The sequence below is a fragment of the Microtus ochrogaster genome, chromosome 24, assembly GCF_000317375.1.
Source record: "Microtus ochrogaster isolate Prairie Vole_2 chromosome 24, MicOch1.0, whole genome shotgun sequence".
Lineage (NCBI taxonomy): Eukaryota > Metazoa > Chordata > Mammalia > Rodentia > Cricetidae > Microtus > Microtus ochrogaster.
The window spans coordinates 15,167,936-15,195,298 of record NC_022024.1 but is presented as its reverse complement, the minus strand read 5'-3'; the positions used below and the strand labels follow the sequence as shown (position 1 = coordinate 15,195,298).

General features: G+C 39.5%; 1 protein-coding gene across 1 annotated transcript in view; it reads right to left on the bottom strand.

Annotated features, from left to right (window-relative positions):
• Zdhhc17 (zinc finger DHHC-type containing 17) overlaps positions 1 to 27,363 on the bottom strand; it is a 64,259-nt gene that overhangs the window by 30,407 nt on the left and 6,489 nt on the right. Inside the window, exons 2-5 of the mRNA XM_005358077.2 lie at positions 14,828 to 14,931; positions 7,910 to 8,032; positions 3,974 to 4,051; positions 3,318 to 3,462 (exon numbers count right to left, since the gene is read on the bottom strand). Coding sequence (XP_005358134.1) covers positions 3,318 to 3,462; positions 3,974 to 4,051; positions 7,910 to 8,032; positions 14,828 to 14,931 — 450 coding nt within the window. The remainder of the gene's footprint in view (positions 1 to 3,317; positions 3,463 to 3,973; positions 4,052 to 7,909; positions 8,033 to 14,827; positions 14,932 to 27,363) is intronic.

Here is a 27,363-nt window from a genome sequence, read left to right as displayed (position 1 = left end):
CTCCACAGCCCAGCTTCTGCCTGTGTGCGGACAGCTAGAGGAAATGGCCCCAACAGCGGGACCACCTCCACAGCCCAGCTTCTGCCTGTGTGCGGCAGTGTGCTCTACAGGGAGCCACCGCACAGCTTCATTCCCTTGATATTCTTATAACTACCTACATCCCAAAATTTTAAAAAGACTAATGAAATGATCCAAAATTACAAATCAATTGCATTAACAAAAAGATAACGAACACTCAAAATTTTATATCACTTTTTCTTTCCCAGCTAAAAGGGAAAAGAAAAATAAGTAAATATAAATTCTCCAAGCCTTGGTATGACAACCCAGAATAAGGATAATCTCCTCTGACAGTTTCCAAAGACGGTTCCTATGGTATTCCCATTCTCATGCTGCGCTGACATCGCCCACACTGAACACAAGGCAGAATGCCCCAGCTTCAATGACAGAAAGTTCAAGTCAGCAGAACTGCTTCTGTAATGTGCTCTTCAGGGAATTCTGAGGCCCCACATAAGAAGTCTACTTCCCTGTTGAAGAGCGGTATTGTAAAGTTTGGACAATGCATCAAGGAAGGCAGAGGGCTAGCTGTCCCAGTATCCCAGCTAAGAACAGGCCTCTAGCTATTTCTATCAAAACACAGGAAATATATACATGACATATTCTGATTTTAATACAATCAGAAAAAAAAAGAAGCAGAAGAAAACCTAGGTGGTGTTTCTCTTAACAAAATGTATTATAAAAGCATGCATAGCAAGACGAACAGGTATATAATTAATATAATTAATGTGATTTTATGATTACTGATGCACACGAAGAACCTAATCCCAAGGATCCTGATAGAAACTGCACCATTTGATGCAGCACAAAAAGGAAACATGTTTTGTTTTGTTTCATATTAAATCATTCTCCTCAGAATATAAAACAGGGGGCTGGAGAGATGGCTCAGTGGTTAAGAGCATCACCTGCTCTCCCAAAGGTCCTGAGTGCAATTCCCAGCAACCACAAGGTGGCTCACAACCATGTGTATTGAGATGTGGTGCCCTCTTCTGGCATGCAGGCAGAGCACTGAAAATACTGTATACATAATAAATAAATAAATCTTTTTAAAAAACAGAATATAAAACAGAATATAACAGGTCAATAAAATTAGCTTCAGCAGTTTATAAGAATTCAGATGACAAGTTCCAATGTTTGCGAGTTTGAGGTCAGCATGACACAAGCTAGGGTAATTTTAGGAGAGGGCCCTCAACTGAGAAAATGTCTCCAGACTTGCCTGTGGTCCATTTTCTTTATGACTGATTTGGGAGGGTTCAGTTCACTGTGGGTGGTGCCACCCTGTGCTGATGGCCCTGGTGAAAAGCAGGCTGAGCAAGCCATGAGGCATGAGGCAGTAAGTAGTGCTCCTCCATGGCTCCTGCATCAGCTCCTGCCTCCAGCCTCCTGCCCTGACTCCCTTTAATGATGGACTGTTACCTGAAAAGGTAAGCAAATAAACGCTTTCTTCCCCAAGCTGCTTTTGGTCTTGGTGTGTTATCACAGCAACAGGGACACTAACTGAGACAGAAACTGTACCTGCCTTGGGGTACTTCTGTGACAGATCTGATCATGTTTGGGAGCCTGTGGTGATACTGTCCTCTGTGATGGAATAGTTGTTGAGCACTGAGAGCCTCAGTGCTGAGGCTGTTCTGTGGGAGCGTGGAAGATGAAAATGTTCAAAAAATATAAACAATGGAAGAACTTCAGATGAAGTTCTACAAGTCCCTTAAAGAACCTGTAGGGGCATGCAACATTTTAAAACTCTGTGGTTCTACTCGGCTGGAGCTGAACAGCTGGTTGTGGTTAACAAGAGATCAGCACCATGGAAGTGAAAGCTTTGTTTTACTAGAATGATTTATTTTGGTTAGTCAGAGCTGAGAAATTAGCAGTGATTAAGAAGAGACCAGCATAATGAAGGTAGTAAATCTAGGAGTGTGCCCTCAAGATCAGCACACAGAAACTATGGTCTAGAGAAGACTGAGGTGCAATCTTACACTGGCAGCTGAACTTGGTAGTCAAAGATGGTGGCGTACCATGCAGGTGGTAATAGTTTTGAAGGCATGGAGGGGTCACAGAGAACAACTGAGGCTTGGCACTGTGTGGCAGGACTGGGGACCCTGAAGTGAGACCAGAAGAGGCTGATAAGTGTGGCCCAGCTGCACCAGAGACTACAGCACTTTAGAGATGGATGGCTGTGCAAAGTCCGTTGAAGGAGCCTAGAAAGGTATGAGTGGATCCCAGATGTCCAACCCGCGCTCTTCACACTGACTGCTAGACTCTGGTTTTGCTTTGTTCAGGGGTGACTATACCCTAGTTCTTACTATTTGGAGTCAGACAGTATTTAACTTTTTTTCATTATTTTATTGGAGCCTGAAGTTATGAGACCTTGGATATCTAAGAGAGTGTTTAGATATTTAAAGAGACACAACTTCTAAAGTGTGAAATTTTTTAAAGACTGGGATTTTGGAAATTTGGAATATGTTTTATATTGTGATAATATTAACATGTTATGTTGGGGACAAATGAGAAAGAAAAGGTTCTAGTTGAACTGTGATAATTCTATGTCAAGCCGACAAAGGGTTAATTGTGCTGGTTAGTTTATGTCAACATGACATAAACTACAGCCAGTTTGGAAGAGGGAACCTCAATAAAAAAAAAATGTTCTCATCAGACTGTCCTGTGGGCAAACCTGTGGTGCGTTTTCTTGATCAATGATTGACAGGGAGGGCCAAGTTCACTACGGGTCGTGCCACACTGGTTGTCTTGTAGTCCTTGAGTGTGCTAAGAAAGGCTGAGCACACCACGAGGAGCAAACCAGGGAGCAGTGTGCCCTCCATGGCTCTGCACCAGCACCCTCTCCTGTCCGACTCCCTCTGAGGATGGACTGTGGTGTGAAGTTGAGTAAACTAAAGCCCTTCTCTCCAAGTTGCTTTCAGTCTTGGTGTTTTATCACAGTAATAGAAATCCTAAGACAATATTTAAGGGAAATAGTTAAAGGAAAAAATTAATGGATTACGAATTTTTCCTTACTTTCCACTATTTATTTCTATCACACTTATAAATTAAAAACCAACTTAACAGAATATTATCTAATTTGAGAATATATTTCCTTTTAAGTACACTAAAAACTCATCAAAATAACTACATTTATTTACTCTCTTCATACACCAGAAAACAGTACTTAAGTATTTCCAGGTATTATGAATGTAATCCTAAGAATAGCAGACATTTAAGCCATTAAAAACATCTAATTAAAACACACACTATTAGGACTTTTTTTTTACCTGTCCTTTTGCTATAAGATAAGCGACAATTGAGGTATGTCCAAACTGAGCAGCCAAATGGATACAGCTGCATCCTTCCCCGTCAATTAATGAGGGGTCTGCACCATATTTCATTAGTTGCACAACCATGGATAAATGGCCTTGTCTAAAAAATAGAAAGACAAACATTTAAACATAAAGTTATTTCAAAGACAGTCTTGTGGAAAGAGTACACTTGGGAAGGTAATGGCGGGCAGTTAAATCATGTATTTTATGAAGCTGCTTTAGAATAAGACCTTTAAAGTAGTTTATGGATTTTGAAAGCTTTAAATGGAACAAAAGCCTCGATAATTTAATGAAAACAATCTTAACTTCTTAAATATCATAATTACTATGTTAATTTCATTCCAATATAACCCTAAAAGTCCCAAGAACTAACCTGTTTAACTGTAAACACATTCACCCTTCTAAAGTATTACATTTATTAATCCAAAATGTAATCAACTTTTAGAACTGGACTAGCTTGCGTCCCTGAGGACAGCTTGTAACTCTGTTTCCAATGAAGACAACACTAGGCAGCAATAAATACACAATTAACTCTATCAAGTTCAGGCATATCATTAAAAACAAAAGGTAAAGGAGCCAAGGGGACGGGTGAAGTAGAAGTAAATGTAAACCTTGTGGCCCAGTGCAATGGAGTTGAATTCAGGTCTCCTCCAAGCTGATCCACAATAGCACCTTTCGAAATATAGTATCTGTAAAATAAAGTTTGCAGTTTTCATCTTCAACTTTAGATATGTGAAAAATAAAATGTTTCCCACTTGAGCTATCGATCAATTCTGTGCCTTTGAAGATAAAAAGTGTTTAGGACAATTTCATATTAAACATAGCACTTTTTTTTCTAGAAAAAGGAAATGATTTTAAAGCTATAAAAAATACCAAAAAACCATATAAAAAAGGTGATTAGACAATCACAAGGATTTTGGAATTGGTAGCTGTACACACAAGAGTCAAGAATACTATATATATAATCAGTAAGAAAAGCTTGTGTCAGCAGTTCTTGTTGCTTATGATCCAGAGTATACACACAATAAAACAAACTGAACTTTGGGGGAGAACTCCCCATTTACCATCTTAGCATGATAATTAGACATGAAGAGTTGAAATCAGATGCATCAATGGAAGGGACACAGGCTGGGAGCAAAAGTTGGCAGAACTAAGCATGATAATTAGAACTTTGTTTCCTAACAACCAACTTCCTTCTTCTTTTGAACCCTACAAAAGGAAGCCCTAAACAATAATCAGGACCTATGGTGGTTTGAAGGAAAATGGCCCCAAAGGAGTAGTACTGCAAGGAGGTGTGGTTTTATTGGAGGAAGTACATCACTGTGGAGGCGGGCTTTGAGGTCTCATATATACTCAAGCCATGCCCAGAGAACACTTCCTGCTGCCTACGTAAAATGTAGAACTCTCAGCACCTCTCCAGCACCATGTCTGCCTGCATGCTGCCTTGCCTCCCACCATGACAATAATGGACTAAGCCTCTGAACTATAAGCAAGCCTGTGTAATTAAATGTTTTCCTTTAAAAGAGTTGCTGTGTCTGGGTCTGTGGTCCAGCTGCAGACAGGGTCTGTGTTGATGTCAGTGGCCCATGTCATCCCAGGGGGCCTTAGGAATCATGTGAAATTAAATCAAAGGGGCATGCTGAGCCTGCCTTGCCCTTTGCAGGCCCAGGGAAATCTGGTCTTGCCTCTAGCTGGACACTTCAGCAAGAGAGCTGGCTCCAACCCTCAGGGGAGAGCTGGCCCCAGCACTTGGGAGAGACAGCCCCACTCCTCACTATAGGTGAGGGTGTACAGGACCCTGAGGACATGGGCATAGGGGAGGTGACACAGCCTCCTCGCCTGAGGTGGGTAACCCCAGTGGCCCAGAATGACCAGCTCAGCTATGGCTGGGCCTTTGGGTTGGCCCACCCTAACCTCTAGCACATCTAGGCCTACTAGAGCTTGTGAAGAGACTGGCCCTTAGGATCTCCATGACTCAGGACGGCCATGGGATATCCCAGAGGAGTTCCAGTGAGGATCCAGTGATGATGGTGTACCAGAAACCAAGGGCCCTAAACCAGACCAGTGACTCCCTGCAATGAACATCTGCTAGTGAAGCTGGTAAGGGTCTGCTTACTACATGATATTCTGAGGACCCCAGACACCACAGCAAATGAAAAGGTGTTGGAAAGGGGGGAAAAGAGAAGCAAAGAGGTTTGGTTTTTGTTTGTTTTGTACTCGTTTTTGTGTGCTTGTTTCATTTTCTTTTATGGAGGGGCACTGAAAAAGTGAGAGAAAGATATGGGGGTGGGTGCGAGGAATTGGGGTGCATGATTTGAAACTCCCATAGAATCAATTATTCTTTTAAAAAGAATTTTTATATTCTTTAAAAAGAAGCTATAAAGAAACTAACAAAATTAAGTCCATGTTACCAAATTTCAGTGCAAAAATTCAAAGAATTAAGCTTTGCCAAAGAGACTGTTTAAAAAAAATGACAACACAACAACAAAAAAATGAAGCTATAATTACTGAAACTCAAGGTACCACTGAGAACAAAAGCAACACCAAAACCAACAACATAATTACTGCATTCAACATACATCTTTTATAATAACTTTAAATAAAAATAGCTTCAACTCTCCAATCAAAAGATACAGGTTGGCTGAATGAACCAAAAAACAAAAATCCATCTGTTGTCTACAATAAACAACCTCAACATAATGATTCAACACCACCATGGAGTGCAAAGATGGACAAAAGTCCTCCAAGTAAGCAAGGAGGACAGGAAGCAAGCAGGGTCAATACCCTAACAAATGACAACAGACTTCAAACTAAAGCTAATCAGAACTGATAAAGGACACTTCATTCTAATTAAGGGAACAATTAACCAGAAAGATATTACTATCCTAAAGATATATGCACCAAACTCTAATGCACCCAATTTCATAAAAAGAGAAGTATAGGAATTAAAGACAAAGATTAACATCAATTCATCAACAGTATGTGATTTCAATGTCCCACTTTCTCCAATGCACAAGTCATCTGGACAAAGATTAGCAGAGAAACATCAGAATTAAACGACATTATTCATCAAAGGAACTAAACGGTTATCTACAGATAATTCACCCCCACGCTAAAGAACACACACTCTACACATGCAAGTGTCTTGAAACCAAAACAACCATGGGAATGAAAAGCAAGTCTGTTGTTTTTGTTGTTTTTCCTTTTTGGTTTTTTAAAACAGGGGTTCTCTGTATAACAGCCATGGCTGTCCTGGAACTCAAGTCTATAGACCAGGCTGGCCTCAAACTCACAAAGATTCACCTGCCTCTGCCTCCCTAGTGCTGGAATTAAAAGCGTGCACTACCACTGCCCAACTGAAAACAAGTCTTAACTGTATGGACTGAGCAGGTTGCACTATTTATTTTGAAATGTATATAGGTATATAATTAACAATTAAATAATTATTAAATATAGAATAATTATTTTATTTAAATTAAATAAATTAAGTTATTTATTTAATTAAGTAACTAAAAACAGGCTATGAGTTTGAGAGAGAGTAAGGGGGTACATGGAAAGGACTAGAGGAAGAAAGGAATGGCCAAAAATTGTAATTTTAGTTTAAAAAAAGAAGCAATGACTAAAGGGGGTATATGGGAAGGGCTAGAGGAAGAAAGGGAAGGCCAAAAATATCTAATTATAATTAAAAAAGCAATAGCTGAAAAGATTTTTCCCCAACTCTGATTAAAAACGTTAACCCACAAAATCAAAATTACTTGAATTCTCATTCAAGATAAATTAAAAGAAATTCATACTTTGTGGATTCTTCATGTCAGACTACAGAAACGAGAGATGGAAAATCTTAAGGGGAATCAAACAAAACAAAACTTGAAAAGCGCAATGGTAGATGGAATTTCTCAACAGTGACAAAAACCAGAACACAGCACAGTGATCTTTGGGATGGGCAAGACAGAGAAAACAAGACATACAAAATCTATCAACCCAGATTTCTAGTTCATGTGAAAGCTTCCTTCATAAAGATGAAATAAAGCACTTCCTAACAAATGAGAGTCAGACAAGAGTGTACACTGAAGACTGAGAACGTCAGGAGCAAAGGGCAGGCTCTGCAGGAAGCAGCCCCTCAGCGACATTAGCACTGACAGACACTGCTTCATTTTTGCCTAGGACTTGCTTTTCCCCATCTAGAATCCATACTCAGAATGTAGGAGCCAAGTGAAATTACCCAAATTCAAGTTCAATTCTAACCTTTATAAGCAGCTGTGATATTGAACAGCATATTTATTAAGCTTTCTACTTCATAAAAAATGTTACATCACAAATGGAGTTATTTCAACAATTATGGCAAAAAGGGAATGTGGAAAAGCACTCTGTATGACTCGACGCATGTAAGCTTGCGACAGATGGTAAACATTATACAGAATACACACCATGGACGCTACAGACTTTAGAAATCGTTAGTTCCGATGATAATTACTTTCAGTCACTTTATAGTAATGGAAAACCTTATTAATTAAAGGTTATTAAAGAGAAGCAGAGAAAACACATACTTGACTAAATCTATTCTGTTATTGATGGCAGCCCAATGAAGAAGTGTAACATTTTCTTTGTCTGGTTGCCGTACATCATAACCTGCTTCCACCAATTCTCGGCAGCGTTCATATATTCCATATCTAGAAAAGAGAACAAGTCATGCTACAAGTACTTAAAGCATTTAAAGTTGAGCACAATATTTTCAGAAGTAATGTTTTTTTTTGAGACAGGATACTCCAGGTTGGCCTTAAACACAAAGCAACCTCTTGCCTCAGCTCCCAAGTTATTGGAATTACTTGTGTGACATCACACTTGGTTGGCTTGATGCTTCATTTTCATACTTAGAAATTAAAACTATTTTCCAACATACAATATTACTTTGAAAATATCAATATTTCAACATCTTTCACTAACTAATCCTTTTTTTGCAACTTGAAAATGTTTCATTTTTAATAATGTAAAATTTCATGAGGTTCAAGACAGAAAAAAAAGCAAAATTAGCCAGTTTCTTTATATCAAAACTTAGTCCACAAAACTATGCAGATTTTAAAACTAAACAGAAGCTAAAAAATATTAAATTATAAGAAAATAACAGGGACTACATAAGATGTTAGAGGAATACCATGAACAAAATCTGTTTTATAAAAATACTAGGATTCTCAATTTATAAACCTAGCTGATAATCCTGAAGGCAAGTAAAACTCTGTGCTGGGGTAGGAATGGGGTGGGAAGTCCTGCGACTCAGTCAGCCCATTAATAACTGAGGGACGCCCACAAGAAAGCTCCAAGCAGCGGCTCATATCTGATAAGAGGGAGGCAAGTGCAGACTGACCCTCATCCTTGAGCATCAAAATTTACTATGTTAAAGATTTATTTTTATTTGACCAGTGTTTGCCTGCATGCATGTGCATTTACCAAGTGTGTGCTATGACCCTGCGAGTCAGAGGAGGGCTTTGGATCCCCCCAAGAATTGGGGTTACAGACAGTTATGGGCTGCCCTGTAGGTCCTGAGATCTGAACCCAGTTCCCCTGAAAGATCAAGAGAGCCCCTGTCCCCCACCCCTGCCCCAAGGTTTTCATTTAGAAGTATTTTCCAAGTATAAAGTCGATTTATTTAACTATTAGAAAGTTTTGTGAATGGAACAAAAGTCATAATAAAAAATTAAGCCAAGTCAATAATCCAAATAAAAACGGAGCTTTGATTTTTTTAATCAATTAGGAAAAGGTAGAAAATAATGGTTTTAATTGCATAAAGAAAACATTTACGTTTTAGTAATATTGTTTTAGTTTGCTGTTTGTTGTTGAGATTAAATAAACACTGACCAAAAGCAACTTGAGAATAGAAGGGTGCTATTCAGTTTATAGGCTTCAGGGCATATTTCAGCTTATAGGTTACAGCCCATCATTAAAGAAAGTCAGAGCAAGAATTCAAGTCAGGAACTGAAGCACAGACCATGGAAAATGCTGCTGACCAGCTTGCTGAAGAGCAGGAGCTTTCAGCCAAGGAGCCACTTCTCCAGCCCCCAAAGTTAACAACTTTTAATTAAGTTTTTAATTATTCTATTTATTGTGTACATATGTATAAGTATGCCATGGTTCACGTGGGGAAATCAGAGCACAACTTACAGGAATCAATTCTCTGCTTCCTCTCTGTGAGTCCAAAATATAGAACTTGGGAACCTGGGTTGTAAGGCTTGGCGGCAAGCGCGTTACCAATGAGCCTTCTAGCCAGACCCTCAATATCTTCTTTTATTAAAGACTTATTTTTATCAATTCTAATTATGTGTGTGTGGTATTATGCACACATGTGTACAGGTGCTACAGAGGCCAGAGGCATCAGATCCCCCTGGAGCTGGGGCTACAGCCATCCCACGTGGGTTCTGAGAACCAAAGTCTGGGTTTCCTCCAAGAGCAGTAGACGCTTGACCACGGACAACCTCTCCAGCCATCTTGACCCCTGCTACCCTTTATTAGGAAAATTTTTAAGGATAAACAAAAACAAGAAAGAAAAAAAAAAAACAACCAGTACATTAAGCCACCAAAATCCTCCCACTGAAGCCTTAACCAATTACTATTTATCAATAAAAAATCGTGAGTCAGATCATTAGGGAAAGACCCTGAAAGGTCAGAAAAGCAGGGAAGAAGTCCCCAGTGACCTCCTAGCTCTTCTGTTCCTTCCTCCAAAAAGAGGCCAGATTCCCTCTCAGCCTTATTACTTCCTGTCTCCTATCTGTCTACAGTCCTCCAAACCTCTATGGTTAATTTTGGTTAGCTAGTGGCTACCTCCACCCTCTGACTCCTAGCAAGTATTTGTCAGAACACAATAAAAATATCACACAACACACCATCAAGCTACACACAATCATTTCCTAGCCAAAATATTAGATCTCTGGAATTATATACCATAAAAAACAAACACGTAAATTTGACATTTCTACTTTTTGTTTCTTTGGGGTTTTTGTCCTTCCTCTCACCCTCTGCAAAGAGCACTAGCATGAGCATTAAAGGTGTATGGCACCAGACCCATATAATTTCTTAGTCAAAGTCAAAAAGGTCCTCCATAGGACAAGGTTAAGAGACAGAAGAATAATAATAAGACACTAAAAGCAAACATTAGAACTTCTAATTGGGCCGGGCGATGGTGGCGCACGCCTTTAATCCCAGCACTCGGGAGGCAGAGGCAGGCGGATCTCTGTGAGTTCGAGACCAGCCTGGTCTACAGAGCTAGTTCCAGGACAGGCTCCAAAGCCACAGAGAAACCCTGTCTCGAAAAACAAAAAAAAACAAAAAAAAAAAAAAAAGAACTTCTAATTGTATTTATACTGTACTTAATAGAGAAACAAACTATAGGTATATTTCTAGAGACCTCATACTGCTCCATCCCTGGTTCTATCATGCATGTGTGCAAACACACACACACAGACACACACACACACAGAGCACAACCTAAGTGAGGAACAGATGGGGAGGACAATGCTATCTTTAGCTGTTCTCTTGCACAAGTGTCTGATGAAAGAACCTGAGTATCACTACTATCAATTTATGATCTAGCATACTTTTGTAAGTACTTGAAACTGGCCATCCCTAGCCCTATCTTTACTTTTTATTTTGCAGTAAGACCCTACTAAATTGCTCAGGCTAGCCTGAGACAAGCCTTGAACTTAAAATCCTCCTGCCTCAGTCTCCCAAGTAGGTCTGTACCACCAGACCCAGTTCTAGGCATATTAGCAGAAACAACAGAATCTCACCTTGAATACGATGGTAAATGACCACAAAAACATTTTTTAATATATGCAAAAATCACTGGCTATTTCCTCATGCTTTAAAGTCTATAAGGAAAATATAAGTAGACAAGGAAAGATTCTTGGAGGATGGTAGAACAGGAAGCACCAGAAATAACTTATCTACCTAAAGAGTTCCTACACTGGTGATATCTGTGTACTCTAATTATTCTGGAACTCTGGAATCTACCGGACACTTCCAACTTCCTGGCAAATTCTTGGGTTTCAAATTGTGATTAATTTCAGGTTATAACACAGCAGCAGACACAAATCATCAACATCCACCCCCAGCAGGCAGCATAAGCTTGTTCCAGGAGCAACCACAAAACAACACATCAGAACCAGGGAGGGTGGAAAGGACGCTGCCTGTCTGGCTGCCGTTTGAGATGTCACGGGGAGGGGTGGGGGGTCAGTGTCCACTGCTGCTGCTGCTCAGCCTTCCACCTGCTACACCCCAGCCTCCCTCAGGCTGGCAGGGCTCTGCTCTGACTCACGAGGCCACTGGCCCTTTCCCGCTCCCCTTTGTGTTTCTCTTCTCTTCTTCTGGGATGTAACAATAAGAGCCACATCATTCAAAGGAAACTGCATATAGTGGGAAAATTAAAAGGTGACAATGAATGTCCAGGGAGGGTACATGCTCAGAAAGATCCAAGAGGACCTTAAATTTATATTCGGGCTGAGGTATTGGGAAAAATCACTGATAACAATCAAAAAACAAAAGCGGCAAATCTTGAGAAGAGGGGAGTGTCTGATTTCCATGGTTACTATATTTTTAAATTCAAATGTTCAGTTTTCAGGGAGAAAACATACACATACATGCTGTAAGATCGACAACCAAAGGGTACTGGGAAAATCTAGTCATACCGTTTAGACCATATTTAGTGCTGCATGCACATGTGCCACAGCACATCTTTTGAAACCTGCAGGAACCAGTTCTCACAGTTGGAACTCAGGCCAACAGGCTTGACAGCAAGAACCTGAACACTGAGCCATCTTCCCAGCTCCAGGATACACTGTTGTATAGTATTAAAATTTGTATAAATTCTATAGTATCAATACAAATTTAAGGAAGTTGTAATAATGTTAGGATATTAAGAATAATAGCCATGGAAACCACAAAGAAAATACCTATACAAATGAGAAAGGTATTAAGTATTTCACTATAAAAATCAATTAAGGAGCCCAAAACAATAAAGGCTACTGTTACTGTCACTGCAGTTGGTCCCCCAACAAACCTAGACGGTACGACCCTACTGCTGAAGACACCATACGGCCTGGCCACAGGAACCAAGAAAGCAGGGTGGAATTCAGATGGCTGCTTCCTCCCTTCAGGCTGATAGGGCAGAACAGTCATCACTGTCTTACTCAGCTGTGGATCCTGTGTGCTACACTACCCACTGGCCAGGCAAGACATGCCCACTGGGACAATAATGGCAGGTCTATTATTATTAAGGTAACTGCTCTCTTACAGGCACTGAGGCCAATTTCAGAGAGAAAAATTACCTTCAGGTACAGAAACCTAATCAAAAGCTGGTGACTGCAGAGTATGGGAGCAACAGAACAACGTTTTGCTAAATGAATATGATGTGCCAGTCCAACTGACGTGTAAATTTTTGTTTATGACCAAAAATTAAGTCAGAAGTCAGGTGTGGTCAGAGGGACTGCAGGACTTATTTATAATTGATAAAAATGCTGAAAATAAGTAACTCAGCCATGAGTGAGACTTAGCATTACCCTCTCCGCAGAGCAGGGAACACTGTGGCAGAGAGACAGAGGATGAGGTGGGATGCTGGCTCTCGGGCATGACACAGCCATGGCACTCGAGAACTCCCAGCAGCTATGCCTACCTGCACAAATCTGCATCAACATCTTGTCCTGGAGAGTTTCCAGAGTGGCCCCCCAGGACCTCTACATTATAGGTAGTTAGTTAATGTTGACGGGGGAAGGGGGGAGAAAGGTTTTCTTCTCATCACCTATGTTCCTTTAAACAATCCTAATGAAACTCATTCTGTCATACACAGACACATGTACACACACCCAGATACAGACTCACATACACAGGTGTGCACACACTTTTCATTATGTATAATTAGTATATGCTAATAAAAACATTTAAGTAGAAAGAGAAAAATCAAGAGAGATCTTCCTGTGTCTGATATTTCTCAAGTACCTCTAACTCAAACCAGTCAATATGCTCGAGGGGTAGATTTTTGTAATAACACGTTCTTAATGTTCCATTTCCCATGTATGAAACTGCTCTAGAAGCTTGACACATTAGACTATAACCTTTTAGGTAGGGCATGGTTGTGCACATCTTTACTTCCAGTACTTGGGAGGCAAAGGCAGGCAGATCTATGAGTTTGAGAACAGCCTGGACTCCACAGTGACTTCCAGGCCAGCCAAGGATACATAGTGAGACTCTTGTCTCAAAAACAAAAAAATAAAAAACCCTTCCCCCCCCCATTCACAATATCTAGACTTTTAAAAAGAAAATAGAAGAGAAACTTATTAGTAAGAAGATCAGGGGAAGAAGAAGGACAGTAAGACCATCGGTACAGGGTTAAAGTACAGTATAGGGATGTGTAAAAATATATCGAATATATTATCTTATATAATTCATATGTGCTAGTGGATTTTCTTCTTGAAGTATATATATATAAATGGTCAAAAAGACCAAGAAAAACATGAACAAAGTAAGTATACTGTGACTATTAATTGTTAGACAACTCTAAAATGCTGAGGGACTCAATTCATGTTCCTCTTATGTCTGCAGATAAAAAGCCTGCTGTATTCAACTTCCATATGATTTGAATTATAATATTCTTAATTATCATTTTCTTATCCAGTCTCAAAGACCAATATAATCTGACATATGGTAAATCATTATTTTGAACATTTTTGTGATAGCCCCCGTAGTGTGTGTATATATATATATATATACAAATGCATATATAATAATTAACTGCATTGTATTTGTGTAGCTGGAAGTCTTTTCTCTGTCCTGTCTGTTTCCTGTCTGGTTTCTCTCCTGTCCGCCAGTCCATGAAGCAACTTATGAAATAATCATTGGGCGGCTTAATATTAATTATAATTTTTGACTGATGGCTCAGGCTTCTTCCTGGCTAGCTCTACATATAAATTAACCCATTTCTAATAAGCTGTGTATCATCACATGCCCTGTAGCTTACTGATAATGCTCTAGCATCTTACTCCTCCAGCAGCTTCCCCACTCTGCCTTTTTTCTCCCTGTTTCTCTGCTTGGATTTCCCGTCTACCTGTATTCTGCCCTGCCATAGGCCAAAGCAGCTTCTTTGTTAAAAAATGGTAATAAAACATATTCACAGCATACAGAGGGCATCCCACATCATATCCGTGTACCTGGTTGAGTGGTAGGGAATATGGAATATACCCTTATATTTTTAACTCAAAGGTACTTCTAAAGTTGGAAATGTTTTCTAGTTGTTCACATTAAATATTCTTAAGGTAAAATAATAAACTTCCATAAAAGTTTAAGTAGCAAAAGCAAACAGCTGATGAAAATTACAGCAATTTAACTGAGATACTGACATATCTCAGGTAATAAAATACATAACTCATATTCATATTTCACTTAAAAAATATCAAGGAAGAAAATAATCACAACAAAAACCTTACTGTGTAGCCTTGACTATGTCCCATGTGCTATAGTCATCAATATGAGTTTTTCGCCCAAGAGGTTCACCATATCCATGGTTATAATGGCTTTGTGGTTTGATTTCCTGTTAAAGAGAAAAAACATATAAGTAAGAAAAGCAAAACTATAGAAAATAGTTTAATATTTTTATTTTTGTTCTACTTAACAAATATTCTTATTGAAATACTTATGTTTAGCTTACTCAAAATCCATAATCTAGAGAAAAAGCATGGCCAAACAAATCTTCCCCTTGTACACATCTCAAAACTAAAAAGCTCTGAGGTAAGAAATTACAAATTAGCAATTGTCTTTTGTATCACAGACTCTTCACATCTTTCTGAAATTCTCATTCTCTTGTGACAAACTTTTCTCTTACTCTAAAATAATCTTAGCTCTAATGCTACGTGCCACTAACAAAGGGAAAGGATTTACCTGCTCTCTTAGAGAAATATAACATGCAAGAACATTCCCTTTCTAACTATGGTGGCACACACCTTTAATCCCAGCACTTGGGAAGCAGAGGCAGGCAGAACTCCACGAGTTCAAGACCAGTTGGTCTACAGAGCAGGTTTCAAGATAGCCAGAGCTACACAGTGAGACCCTGTCTCAAAACAAAACAAAACAAAACAAAAAACAAACAAACAAACAAACAACAAACTTCTATTCTCAGATACTAGCTTTTCCTAAACCTGTCTAGGAAAATAAACAGCTCTAACAGAACGTCTATCTGCCTGAATACAGTTATGCCTCCTATAATACTTCAGTCAACAACAGACCATACAAACTTGTAGCCTCAAAAACTTACTATACTAGAGCTGAAACATTATCACCTAGTATATTCACTGCAGCTTTTAGACACTCCACACACTGACACACCGCAATGCACTGCAGCGTTACCTCCCTGGACACTCCACACACTGACATACTGCATTGTCTATGCTCTGTCTTGAACTCCTTTTCCACATATTCCCCCAAGTTTTCCACATATTCTCCTCACAGCTAGACTTTAAAATATGACAGGGCAGGAACACATATCTTTGAGTACTGTACAGCAGACCATGACACTGGTGCTCTTTTTTTAAGACAGGGTCTCACCAGGTAACCCAGACTGACCTAAACATCACAATCCTCCTGCCTCTAACTCCCAAGAGCTCCCATCACAGACATGTGTCACCATGTGCATCTATACTGGTGGCCTTAAAGAAAATAAAAGAATGGAAGGGATTTTTTTTTCTTTTCTCATATTGAAAACACTTTAGTTCCAATACGGGGGGGGGGGGGGGCGCAAGTGAATCTCTGTGACCATGAGACCAGCCTGGTCTACATAATAAGCTCCAGGACAGCCAAAACCAGACACTAGAAAGATCCTGTCGCAGAAAAGCAAAACAACAACAGAAAACAAACAGAAAAGCTTCCACTCATTTAACATTTCTTCATTTCTTGAAGAGGGTATGGAAGGACAATATTTGCAATTCCATCAACAATACATTATTAACTACTTTTCCATGGTACTGGATATTATTTTTAAATTCTTCCCTATTTAAAGTTAACAGTTTACATGCTTTTAATCCCAGCACGGAGGCAGAGTAAGATGGATCTCTGTTGAGTTTGAGGCCAGATTGGTCTGCAAGTCAGTCCCAGGACAGCCCCCCCCCCAAAATAAGAAAGAAAAAAAGAAGTATTTTTCTATTGCATTATTTTTGAGTTTCCTATTAACATTCTTTGGAGTATGAGGACTTTATTCTACTAGAGTCCTGAGATTCATTTAACATGTCTGAATTAGACCTGTATACACAATATTAGATATTACTCATTTTCTTACTTAAAGATGTCAATCCCATTTTTAGTATCGCTAATTGGTGGCTTCAGTGTGTTTCTGACATTATACGATTAATAGTTGCACACATTAATCTGCTCTCAATTTTTATATTTAAATACAACTGCAATTATTAATGCTATTGACCAAATATTCTTTCTCAGGCACACAGTAAGATTGTACAACCCTGGCCATTTGAAAGAAGTCTGAGTAAGTGACAGGCTTTTATTTTTAACTGAATATGAATGAAGAATATACACTTCACTCTTACTTTCTGTGTCACAGACACCGGCAGTCCTTTTAGAGTAAAAACACTCATTCTGGGTCTGACAGCAGCCACTGTTTACCCATAATGTGCGTGCTACATGAACCAGTAACACTGATGCTGTTATCAGTTTAGGGTTGAGACTGCAGCAAGTCTAGTTTATCCTATCTATCAGAAACATGAGAGCTATTTATTTGGGAAAATACTATACAAATAGATCTCTATAAATCTTAATTATATTTTAGTGATGGTTGTAACCACAATATGCTTTGGCTAATTTATATTTACAGATTTCTTATATGTGGCCATATATAAAAAATTATTTTAGAATAATGTCTCTTTAAATAGTCTAAAGTACAAATTAATTTCTTAAAAATACATGGTATTGTTTTCTCATTTTCATGGATCAAGTCTCCTATGCTAAACATTTTACAAGACTGATTCTTATCAATGATGTGTAGCGTAAGAATGCTGCAGGTCCACAGACAAATTATCTTGGACTAGCTTAGCTCCCTAAATAGCTACATACAACGTAATTCTCTACAAAGCCTAACATCTTTTAACTATCAGGTAAGCCTTCTGGATTGTATGAATAGAGCCCTAGTTTCTTTTCATCAATCTCCAAACTAAGAATGACATCAGATAGCATCTGAGGCCTATGGGAAAGACATCCCTGCTTTGTTGAACCCACTTTCTTGACGCTTCCACTGACGTATTGAAAAGAAGTCTGGAGTTATGAGTCTCTGTTCTAGTTCTATAAAAACTTGGTGAAGTTTGTTACATTTTAGAACACGGTGTCTGGGGGATTTGTGTTCCCAGGCCATGCTTAGATCTAAAATTATTTCTTACTCCCTTTTCAGGTGAGAGCTGTCTTTTGGCTTTTCACTTGAGAGTAATTATCAGTTTTACCTCCTAACTCAAGATTCTGAACAGCATTCTTTTAATACAGCTCGTTGGATGGAAATGATCTTGGAAGCTTCTTTTCCTCCTTGACCAACAGCACTCGCCAGCATCCTAACTCAAGTCTTCAACATATTTCCAACAGGTTCAAAAATACTGGGTCAGATACAACATGATTCTGAAAGACTCTGAGAAAGTACTTTTTAAGCATTAAAAGCTGTCTTCTCTTTGAAAATTTAAGAGTTATATTCAGGCAAACACTGCTATTTAAATTCAGGAAAATGTCATCAGTGTGGTGCAGAAACGGTTAAAATCCTTATTATGAAAAATTTCTTAGAAGAATGTAAAACTCACTTCTCTGAGAATTAAAAAAGGCATTATGCATCTAGTTCAATATGCAGCAGAGTTCAATCAGCAAGGCTTATGCAAGAAATAACAGGATTAGATACACAACTAATCCTCCTAACTGATGCACAAGCACCTCCTGATTCTGCCAACCCCCACAAGCTAGTCCTTTCCTTCCTGTCCGATGGGGGAGGACACTAGTGGTGTCCCCTTTGTGTAGAACAAACATTCTACCACTCAGCTACATTCCTAGGCTTTCTTGTTCCCTAAAAGCCATTTATTTCTACCTACTGGAACATCCTAGCTAGAAAACTCATTCCACCTCGACTCTTGATCCCAAAGCTCAAAATGCTTTTCTTTTTCTTTTTCTTTTTTTTAAATATTTATTTATTTATTATGTATACAATATTCTGTCTGTGTGTATGCCTGAAGGCCAGAAGAGGGCGCCAGACCTCTTTACAGATGGTTGTGAGCCACCATGTGGTTGAACTCAGGACCTTTGGAAGAGCAGGCAATGAATGCTCTTAACCATCTCTCCAGCCCTCAAAATGCTTTTCTCTAAACCAATCCTCACTGGCTCCTTTCTCTGAACCCCCTCATAACACCCTCTCATTCTGTCCAGACTCCTCCCCTATGACATTTTAACAATCATATAAAATCCTCCATGAACCTGTCCCAGCTGACGCTTTTCAACGCTTTTCAATTGTATTTACCATTCTCCTCCTATACATTTGTATGCTGTGTACTTTCAAATCCTTGCTCTTCTATCTTAGCTCATGCTAGTCATCCTACTTAGAAACAGTTCTGGGCTTAGGCAACTTTTAAACCCTACAACTCAATATTCAAACATCACTTTCCCTTTCCCCTTGTTTCCCTCGGGCACCTAGACAGCACCTGAGCTCCCATTACTATACAAACAAATCATTAAGCACTGTGTGGAGGAATTATGTTGGTTTGTTATCTCTAATAAACCTAGTGGCTTAAAGCAACATAAATTTATTATTTTAGGCTTCTGGTTCAGAAACCCAGAATCACTGTGCTTGCTTGCTAAAAGCAAGAATGTCAGCTCTGCAAAAACGTTCCTTCAGCGGTAAGAGTTATTGCTTCCACTATCGTGGGGGCTGGGGACTCCTGTTGACCAGAGGATAAACAAGGTTAGAGAAGAGATAAAGTCCAAGGTGCAGAGTTGGCACTGTGCAGTTTTCTCTCAGTTACTGAATAGCTATGGAGATAATTCAAGTGCAGGCTTTCCTAGCAAGTTCAGCATCACAACCTCTCCCTTTAAAATGCAAGAAGCTTTATCAGATCTTGTTCTCTGTGCTTTTGCTCAAAAAATCAAGCTGAGAGCAAAGAAAAGTTGTCCTGAACACCCTATTCTCCACAGGCACGCCACATACAGAGGAGTGTATCTCTCACAGAAAAGTAGCACGAGCTTTCTGCCATGTGCCAGCACTGACAGCTCTCCTTCACTCAAGGGTAAATCATGCAAAACACATGGCCCTACTAGACACAGTTTATTTTTCTTGATGTTATGCAGGCTAACTTTTTTTTATCAGATTAGGAGAACATTTACAGATAAAATGATTCAGTTTCTTGAACGTTATCATTAAATTGCATTCCAGGGTAGTAGTACCAATTTATACTCTTCACCAACAACCCAACTGTTTTCCTTCCGCTATACTGAGATTGATCAGACTTCTTCATTTGGTGAGACTAAGAAACACCCAAACCTACTATTTTGGTTCCTATTTCCCTGCAGCAAAATGAAGAAAGCTTACGAAGCAAACATCACGCTACAGGAAGGGTAGCCTGGGACTCAGAACCACTGAGGTCAGATTATTCCGACAAAGGGGCCTGTGCCTGACTGGAAACGGTTTGAGATGGATGGACAGAGGGAATTATAGATAAAGAATACCTACAACTCTTTTAGGGAAGTTTTGTTACAAATAAGAGCAAACGTGAACCCAAAAATAGATCTAAGAAAAATAACAGTGTTTGGTTTGCTTTCAAAACTGGGAATTTTTTTTTCACTAGTAGAAATGGTATGGTAAAGCCAAGAACTGAAGACGTACAAGAAAAAAGAAATGAGGGACTCAAGTCAGTATAGCCAGACATATGTAGCATTTTAAGTTAAAAACTCATGACAGAATTAAAATCTGGATAAATAGACATATAAACCATATACATCAACTAGAATACCCATCATAAAAATGCCCATTCTCCCCAAGTTTATCATACAGTTTCTACCAAGACTGCCCCAAGAGTCTTTGTGGCTACAGTAAGGTTATTTATATAAGAAGGCGACTGTTATTTTCTAAGTCGTTTTTAGAAATAATCAAACAGCAAAAGTTACCAAAAACAGTGATAGTTTAGAAACCTGGGAAATAGAAAAAAAAAAAAAACAGAAAAAAAAACCCATATATATGCACAACTATTTTTGACAATATAAAAACAATTCAGTGGAGGAGAGAATTTGCTGAAAGAAATAGGCATCCACAGGCAAAAATTAAGATTAAAAAGATCAAACCAGTTTTTATAATTCAAATTATATAAAATTAACTCAAAGTTTACTATAAAACTAAATATTAAAAAATACAGCCTAAAAAAGGCAGTGAGACCAGAGACATCTGAAAGCGAAAGATACGTCAGGAGAAAGCATCCTATCAACAGCCTAATCTAGCTCTGTGCTTTCTATCCTCCAAACCTGGGAGGAGGGGCACTGTGTTTAAGCCTTCTAGCCTGTTATCTTACAGCAGCAGCCCAGTAAACTAGGGCAGACAAGAGACACTTCACCAAAGATACAGGAATGAAAATATACATGAAAAGGGATCTGATAACATTAGTTTAATATATATCACTATTCAATAAATTATCATTTAATATCATAATTTAGTATCATAAGCCACTGCCTGTTAGTCACTTCCCACACTAAGGAAATGGCTAACAGGCAAAGGCTTTATCATCGTAAATATTAGGATAGGCTAAAAGTGTCCAAGGGTGTGGCTGCCCATAACCAGCCCCAAACCCGCACTCAGGGTGCTGAGGGGAGAGCATCACAAGCTACACCAGTGACACAGTTCACTTCCTGCTGCCTGCAGATCAAGATATATAGCTCTCAGCTCCTTCTCCAGTACCACGACTGCCTGCATGCCACCATGTCCTGCCATGATGATAATGAATCAAACCTCTACAACGATAAGCCATCCCAATTATAAGAGTTGCTGTGGCCAGGCGGTGGTAGTGCACGCCTTTAATCCCAGCACTCAGGGAGGCAGAGGCAAGCATTAATCTCTGTGAGTTTGAGGCCAGTCTGGTCTACAGAGTGAGTTCCAGGACAGCCAGAGCTACATAGAGAAACCTGTCTTGAAAAACTAAAATAAAAACAACAAAAAAGAGTTGCTGTAGTCGTGGTGTCTCTTCACAGCAATAGAAACCCTAACTAAGACACTAAGAAAAAAAGGTAGGGATCAGGCTGAGAAATGGCTCAGTAGATAAAGTGAGTAGATAAAGTGATTGCTTACTTAAAGCAGGATATGGTAACCTGCCTTTTAATCCCCGGCCCTTGGGAAACGGGCATTTTCTCCAAAAAGTTAGCTGAATATCGAGTTCCAGGTTTAGCAAACGACTACCATTAATGTATAAGGTGGAGAACAATCAAGAAAGACAACCAGTAACACACACACACAAGGGCAAAAACATACATGAAAAAAAAAGAGCAGAAAAAAGTCATAATTTAACAGAATTGCTGCCTCAATATTTATTTTTAGGGTTGACATAAAATATCTGAAACCAAATCATACCTTGTCACCTTTGGCCTAGTTAAAACTTTCTCTACTTGGGTGACTGCAATATAGCAAGCTTGTTCCTTATTCCCTAACCCCAAATCAAACAAACCCACAGCTGCTAACTAAGATAAAATGTAATGGTCAGTTGTCAATACCGTTGAAATAAGCTCCTCATCCATGTGTGTTTGCTTTAAAATACTCATGAACGGGGTCAGCAGATGGCTTGGCAGACAGAGGTGCTTGCTGGGTAAGCCTGGGAACTGGAATTCAAACCCTGTCCTCTGAACACACGTGCTGACACATGCTCCCGCACACACATCGTGCACACACATTCAATCATTTTAAATTTTTAACCAGGAAATCCAAGTCAACACTATCTTATCCATGATCTTTAATAACGGCATCAAAAGTGTCTCCTCTCTTTCCCACTTCCAGTTCACCCTTTAATCTCTCATACTTACTACTAATTGTTTCTCTTTCATACACGCATGTCTTTCCTGGCATATACCTGACTCTAACTCTACTACCCTGTATCCCTGTAAGGGCTCTCCTACAGAGGACAACTTAACTTCATCACAAAAATAATCTCAAGATCAAATTGGAAAGAAGCCACAACAATGAAATAATACAATATCATCATCACACACCTGTGAGGATGCAGAGATTCTAGCATCCCTACACTGCTGAGGGGGTGTAAAATGCACTGTCACTATGGAAAACATCTTGATTTCTTAAAAAGTTAATGAAAAACTACCATGTGATCCAGTAACCGCATTCATGGGTATTTCCTCCAGATTATTAAAAATTTATGTTTATACAAATTTATGCACACAATATTTAAAGTTGCCTTCTTTATAGTCACTGAAAACTAAAAACAACCCAGGTAATTATAATGTATGTACAAAATGGTATAGTCATACTATAAAACTGCAGTCAATAACAAAAGGGAATGCATACCACAAACACCCAGCAAATCTCCAAGAATTACGGTGAGTGAGAAAAATCAAATCAATCCTCTATGGCTACATACTACATAATTGCATTCATGTAATACATTTGTGGATAGTTTGCAGCTAAAGGGTAACAACACGGGGTTCTGTCTCAAATGCTCTCCATCTTTTCTTTCTGATTTATTATTTTTATGTATGGCATCCTAAGAAATCAAAAGAGGGTGCCAAATTCCCTGGAACTAGAGCTACATGGCATTGTGAGCCACCCAATGTAAGTGTTGGGAACTGAATTCTGGTCTTCTGGAAGAGCAGTAACTGCTTTTAACCACTGAGTCATGCCTCCAGCCCCTCCACATTACTTTCTGAAACAATCTCTCTCTGACCTGGAGCTCACCATGTGGCTAGACTGACTGGCTGGCTGGCAAACCCTGGGAATCCTGTTACCTGGAGCTCACTATAGCTGACCGTGTGGCTAGACTGACTGGCCGGGCTGGCAAGCTCTGGGAATAATCCTATTTCTGATTCCCACGCTCAGTTACACTTACATACCACTGAGCCCAACTTGTACACGGATGCCAAGGAGTAAACTCAGGTCTTCATCCTTGCACACACAGCAAAGTTTTACCAACTAAGCAATCTCTCCAGCCCCCAGAAGATGTTTCTGAAAGATGTAGAAAGTGTAGAAAATCTATATAGGTAGATGTTGTCCAACAGAATCTGTGCTATTATTAAGACACAGCCCTTAATTCTGTACTGCCAAGGAATAGCTGCTAGCCACATAAAACTAATACATACTCAAGTTTTCAGTTTTATTGTTGGGGACTGCAGACCCTCAGACCCTCAATTTTCTATGACCCCTGCCTACCGGAGTAAACAGCTTGTTTTCCTGTGCTTGCAGCTGCTCTGGGCACAAGACCCTCACGAGTTCCTGGTGGCAGGGGAGTGGTTTCTGATGGGCTTGCAGCTGAAAAATCCCAAGAGCTAGGGCATGGCCATTAGTCAAGGAGAGCCCTATATAACCTGCCCTGGAATACAATAAAGGGAACATTCCTGTTTCAAGGCAGTGTCTGTTTGCCTGCCTGTCTGTCTCTGTGTGTGTGTTTCAATCTCCAGCTCCTTGCCCGACTCACAAACCGTCCCGTCGTGCAGGTGACATATTTTATGGCTTAGATTTGAATTTTTACTTTACTTATTTCAGTCGATACCCAGTGGCTACTGCATGTAAAAATACAGGTCTAAACACCACAAAAAAGTGAGATTATTTTACTCTGAAATAGAACTATGCCCAAACAGCATTTAGAAAAACACTACAAATTTTAAAACATATTATACTACTTACATGTTAACAAGAAAATTATGTAAGAGTGTGCCTGGAATATTTGTATCTGCCCAAAAGAGCTTCGCAGCATACTGCACAGTAGTAATGGTATTATCTCTGCAGAGAAGAGCATGCGTCTGCTGGGGACTCCTACTACACACCCTTCATACCAGTTAACATTTTTGACAATAATTATGTCATTAATTCTTAATGCTTAAAAAAGTTGTGGTTTAAATTTTTCGTATCTTGAATATCCATATGCTATCCAATAAAACAGAACGGATCACATGTTAGGATAGATCATTCAAAAAGCTTAAGTTCATATTGAGTCAGCTGTGTTATACTGCTAGGCTCTAGGGGGTTCCATTTTCCCCCAGAATTATGCTCCTTTTCTTGGACTACATTCAATAAGACACACAAACACACATACACACACACACACACACACACACACACACACACACACACAACAAGAGGGGACTTTGCTCAGTTTGATAGAGTGCTTGCCTGATATGCATGAAGCCCTGGGTTCAATCAGAAATAAATGATGTGAAGGGTGGTGGAGCACCTGTAATCTCAGCACTTTGCAAAGCAAAACAATCAAAAGGTCAAGGTCATCCTCAGTAACACCACAAATTCAAGACTAGCTTGACTTAAATGAGACTTAGTTTCACACAAAAAAAATTAAACAATGGAAATTTTTAAATCAAGTTAGTTAATTTTCTAAGTAAACAAGATCCTGTTTATCTATATATTATCATATTCAAATGTTCCAAAGAATTCAATGTTTACACCTTATTCATAATTGGACCTACAAAACACTGAAGAGCCATGAGTATTTATAATTTCAGGGAAGATTCAAGAACAAACAAAATCTCAAAGTAAAAAACAAAAACAAAAAAGCAAGATTCTCATCCATGTGCTCTCATCTTAAAATGCATAGGAAACTAATTTCACAGGCTAGAGGTGAGCCATCAGTGCTCAGCAGTTGAGAAGCACAGCTCTAACAGAGAACCCTGCTCCCAGCGCCTCCGTAAGGAAACTCTCAAGTCCTGGAGCTCCAGCGCCAGGGTTCTGACACACCTGCATTCATGCACAACCCTCATCGCAATTCTAAAATGACACAGAATTCCAAAAGATAAATAAAACCTTTAAAAGCAAGTAGTTAAAGGATAGTTGACAGCTAATTTTACTTCCTAGGTGCTATTCTAAACTTTATTTGGAGACTATAAACTGAGGACAGGACTGCTCCAAGGTAGGCAGAGGGGAAGGTCTTGATGGAAGATGAGAGGCAGAGAACAGCCAAAGGCATCTGGAAGAGTTCACAGCAGGGAGAGAAAGTAGTAGTCAGGACTTGGCCGTGGAGGCGGGGAATGAGGCGCCAGAGAGAGGAACAAGAGCAGGGAAATGAGGAGCCTGGGGGTGGGGGAAGAAGCTCCAGAGCTCCTGGAGGTGTTGAAAACAGTCAGGGAGAAGGTGAGAAGAGCTACCTACTTGTCTTATGGACGGTACCTGAAGGTTAGCACATGGTTTGGTATGCTAACAGGCACTACAGACAGCCAGCCATCTGTTGGAGTGATTGTTGAAGGGAACCAACCAGCTTCACAAGTTCCCTGAGCAATGCTGGCTTTTTCTACCTGACAGAAATTGGGGAGTGGAGTTTCCTTTGGAACAGATAGTTTCAAAGAATCAAAGAGGTTCCCACTGTAAAGTGCAATTGGTTACTGTACTACTAAGTCTTCAGGGTCAATGTCTGCTCTCCTCTCCTGCACTGTTTAACACTTAGAAGCCACCCAAAACAAGGGACTAGGGCATTTTCTGAAGACTTACTGCCCCGGGGCTCTTCCAAGCTACAGTCCACGTGTGCCAATGCTGCAGTTGTCTTGCTCTTACTAGAACTTAGCTATAGTTTGAGCATAGCCGAGAATCCTACGTTCTCAAATACCCTTTCAGTGGGTTGTTGGCTGAAATGAGGGGCTGTAGGTGTACATTATGCTGTCAGGAACAAGGAAAGACAGCCCATGTACTAGGGCTGACAACTAGCCTTTTACTACATAACCAAAGAAAACGGCACCATTCATTGCAAAACACAAATCTCAATTTCAGAGTTTGGAAATACTAAGCCTACAGCACTTAGTACCCAACTCATTCAATTTCATTAGAAGCCCTTAAAACATATGTTTTCTATTATTCTCATTTTTCAGGAAAGAAAATCAAGGCACCCAAAGTAAGAATAATTTGCCCAAGAACAGAGTTTCTAGCAATGGATGTGATGTTTTACATACAAGAATGTAGTTTGGCAACAAATCTTTCTATCAGATATGCACATAATGATGCAGGACTCTTCAAAATGATCAAGCCTCAAGTAACTATAAATTAAACCAGCACCACTTGTCCTACCCTGATCAATCCCTGGGAACCATGGGTTTATTCTCCATTTCTATAATTTTGTAAGTTTAACTGTGTTATACAGGGCTGGAAGATGGCTCGGTTAGTCAAGCCTTTGCTGTATAAGAAAGAAAACCTGAATTTGGGTCATGTTCTTTTAAACTCAACAGCATCACAAGTTGAAAAATGCAGTAAGGGCTGGAAATGCTCAAAGACCTGAGTTCAGATCTCCAGACCCACATAAAAGCCTAGCACTGGGGAGACACGGACAGGAAAATTCCTGGAGTGTTTCAGCCAGGCAGCCTAGCCTAATCACTGAGCTTCATGTCAATGAGATCCCTTCTCAGGAAACGAGGTGGACAGTTCCTGAGAACACTTAAGGTCCTCTGTTCTCCACATATGCATGCATACATATACGTCTGAGTACCCCCTCAGTAAACCAAATACAGCATATTGGTTGCCTTTATTGTAAAAAAACTTCCAAATAAAAACAACACAAGCTTGCTGGGTGTAGTGATCCCAGCACTGGAGAGGCAGAGGCAAAAAGCAGGCTCTGTGAGTTTGAGGCCAGCTTGCTTACACAGTGAGTTCCAGAACAGCCAGGGCTACAAAGTAAGACCCTGTCTCAGAAAAATACAAAACACCACCACCACCAACAACAACAACAAAAATCACACACCATTAACCAGACTCAGTCAATAGATATACACTTAGAGTAGTCATTTTATGAAAGTTGTGTTGCTTTATATT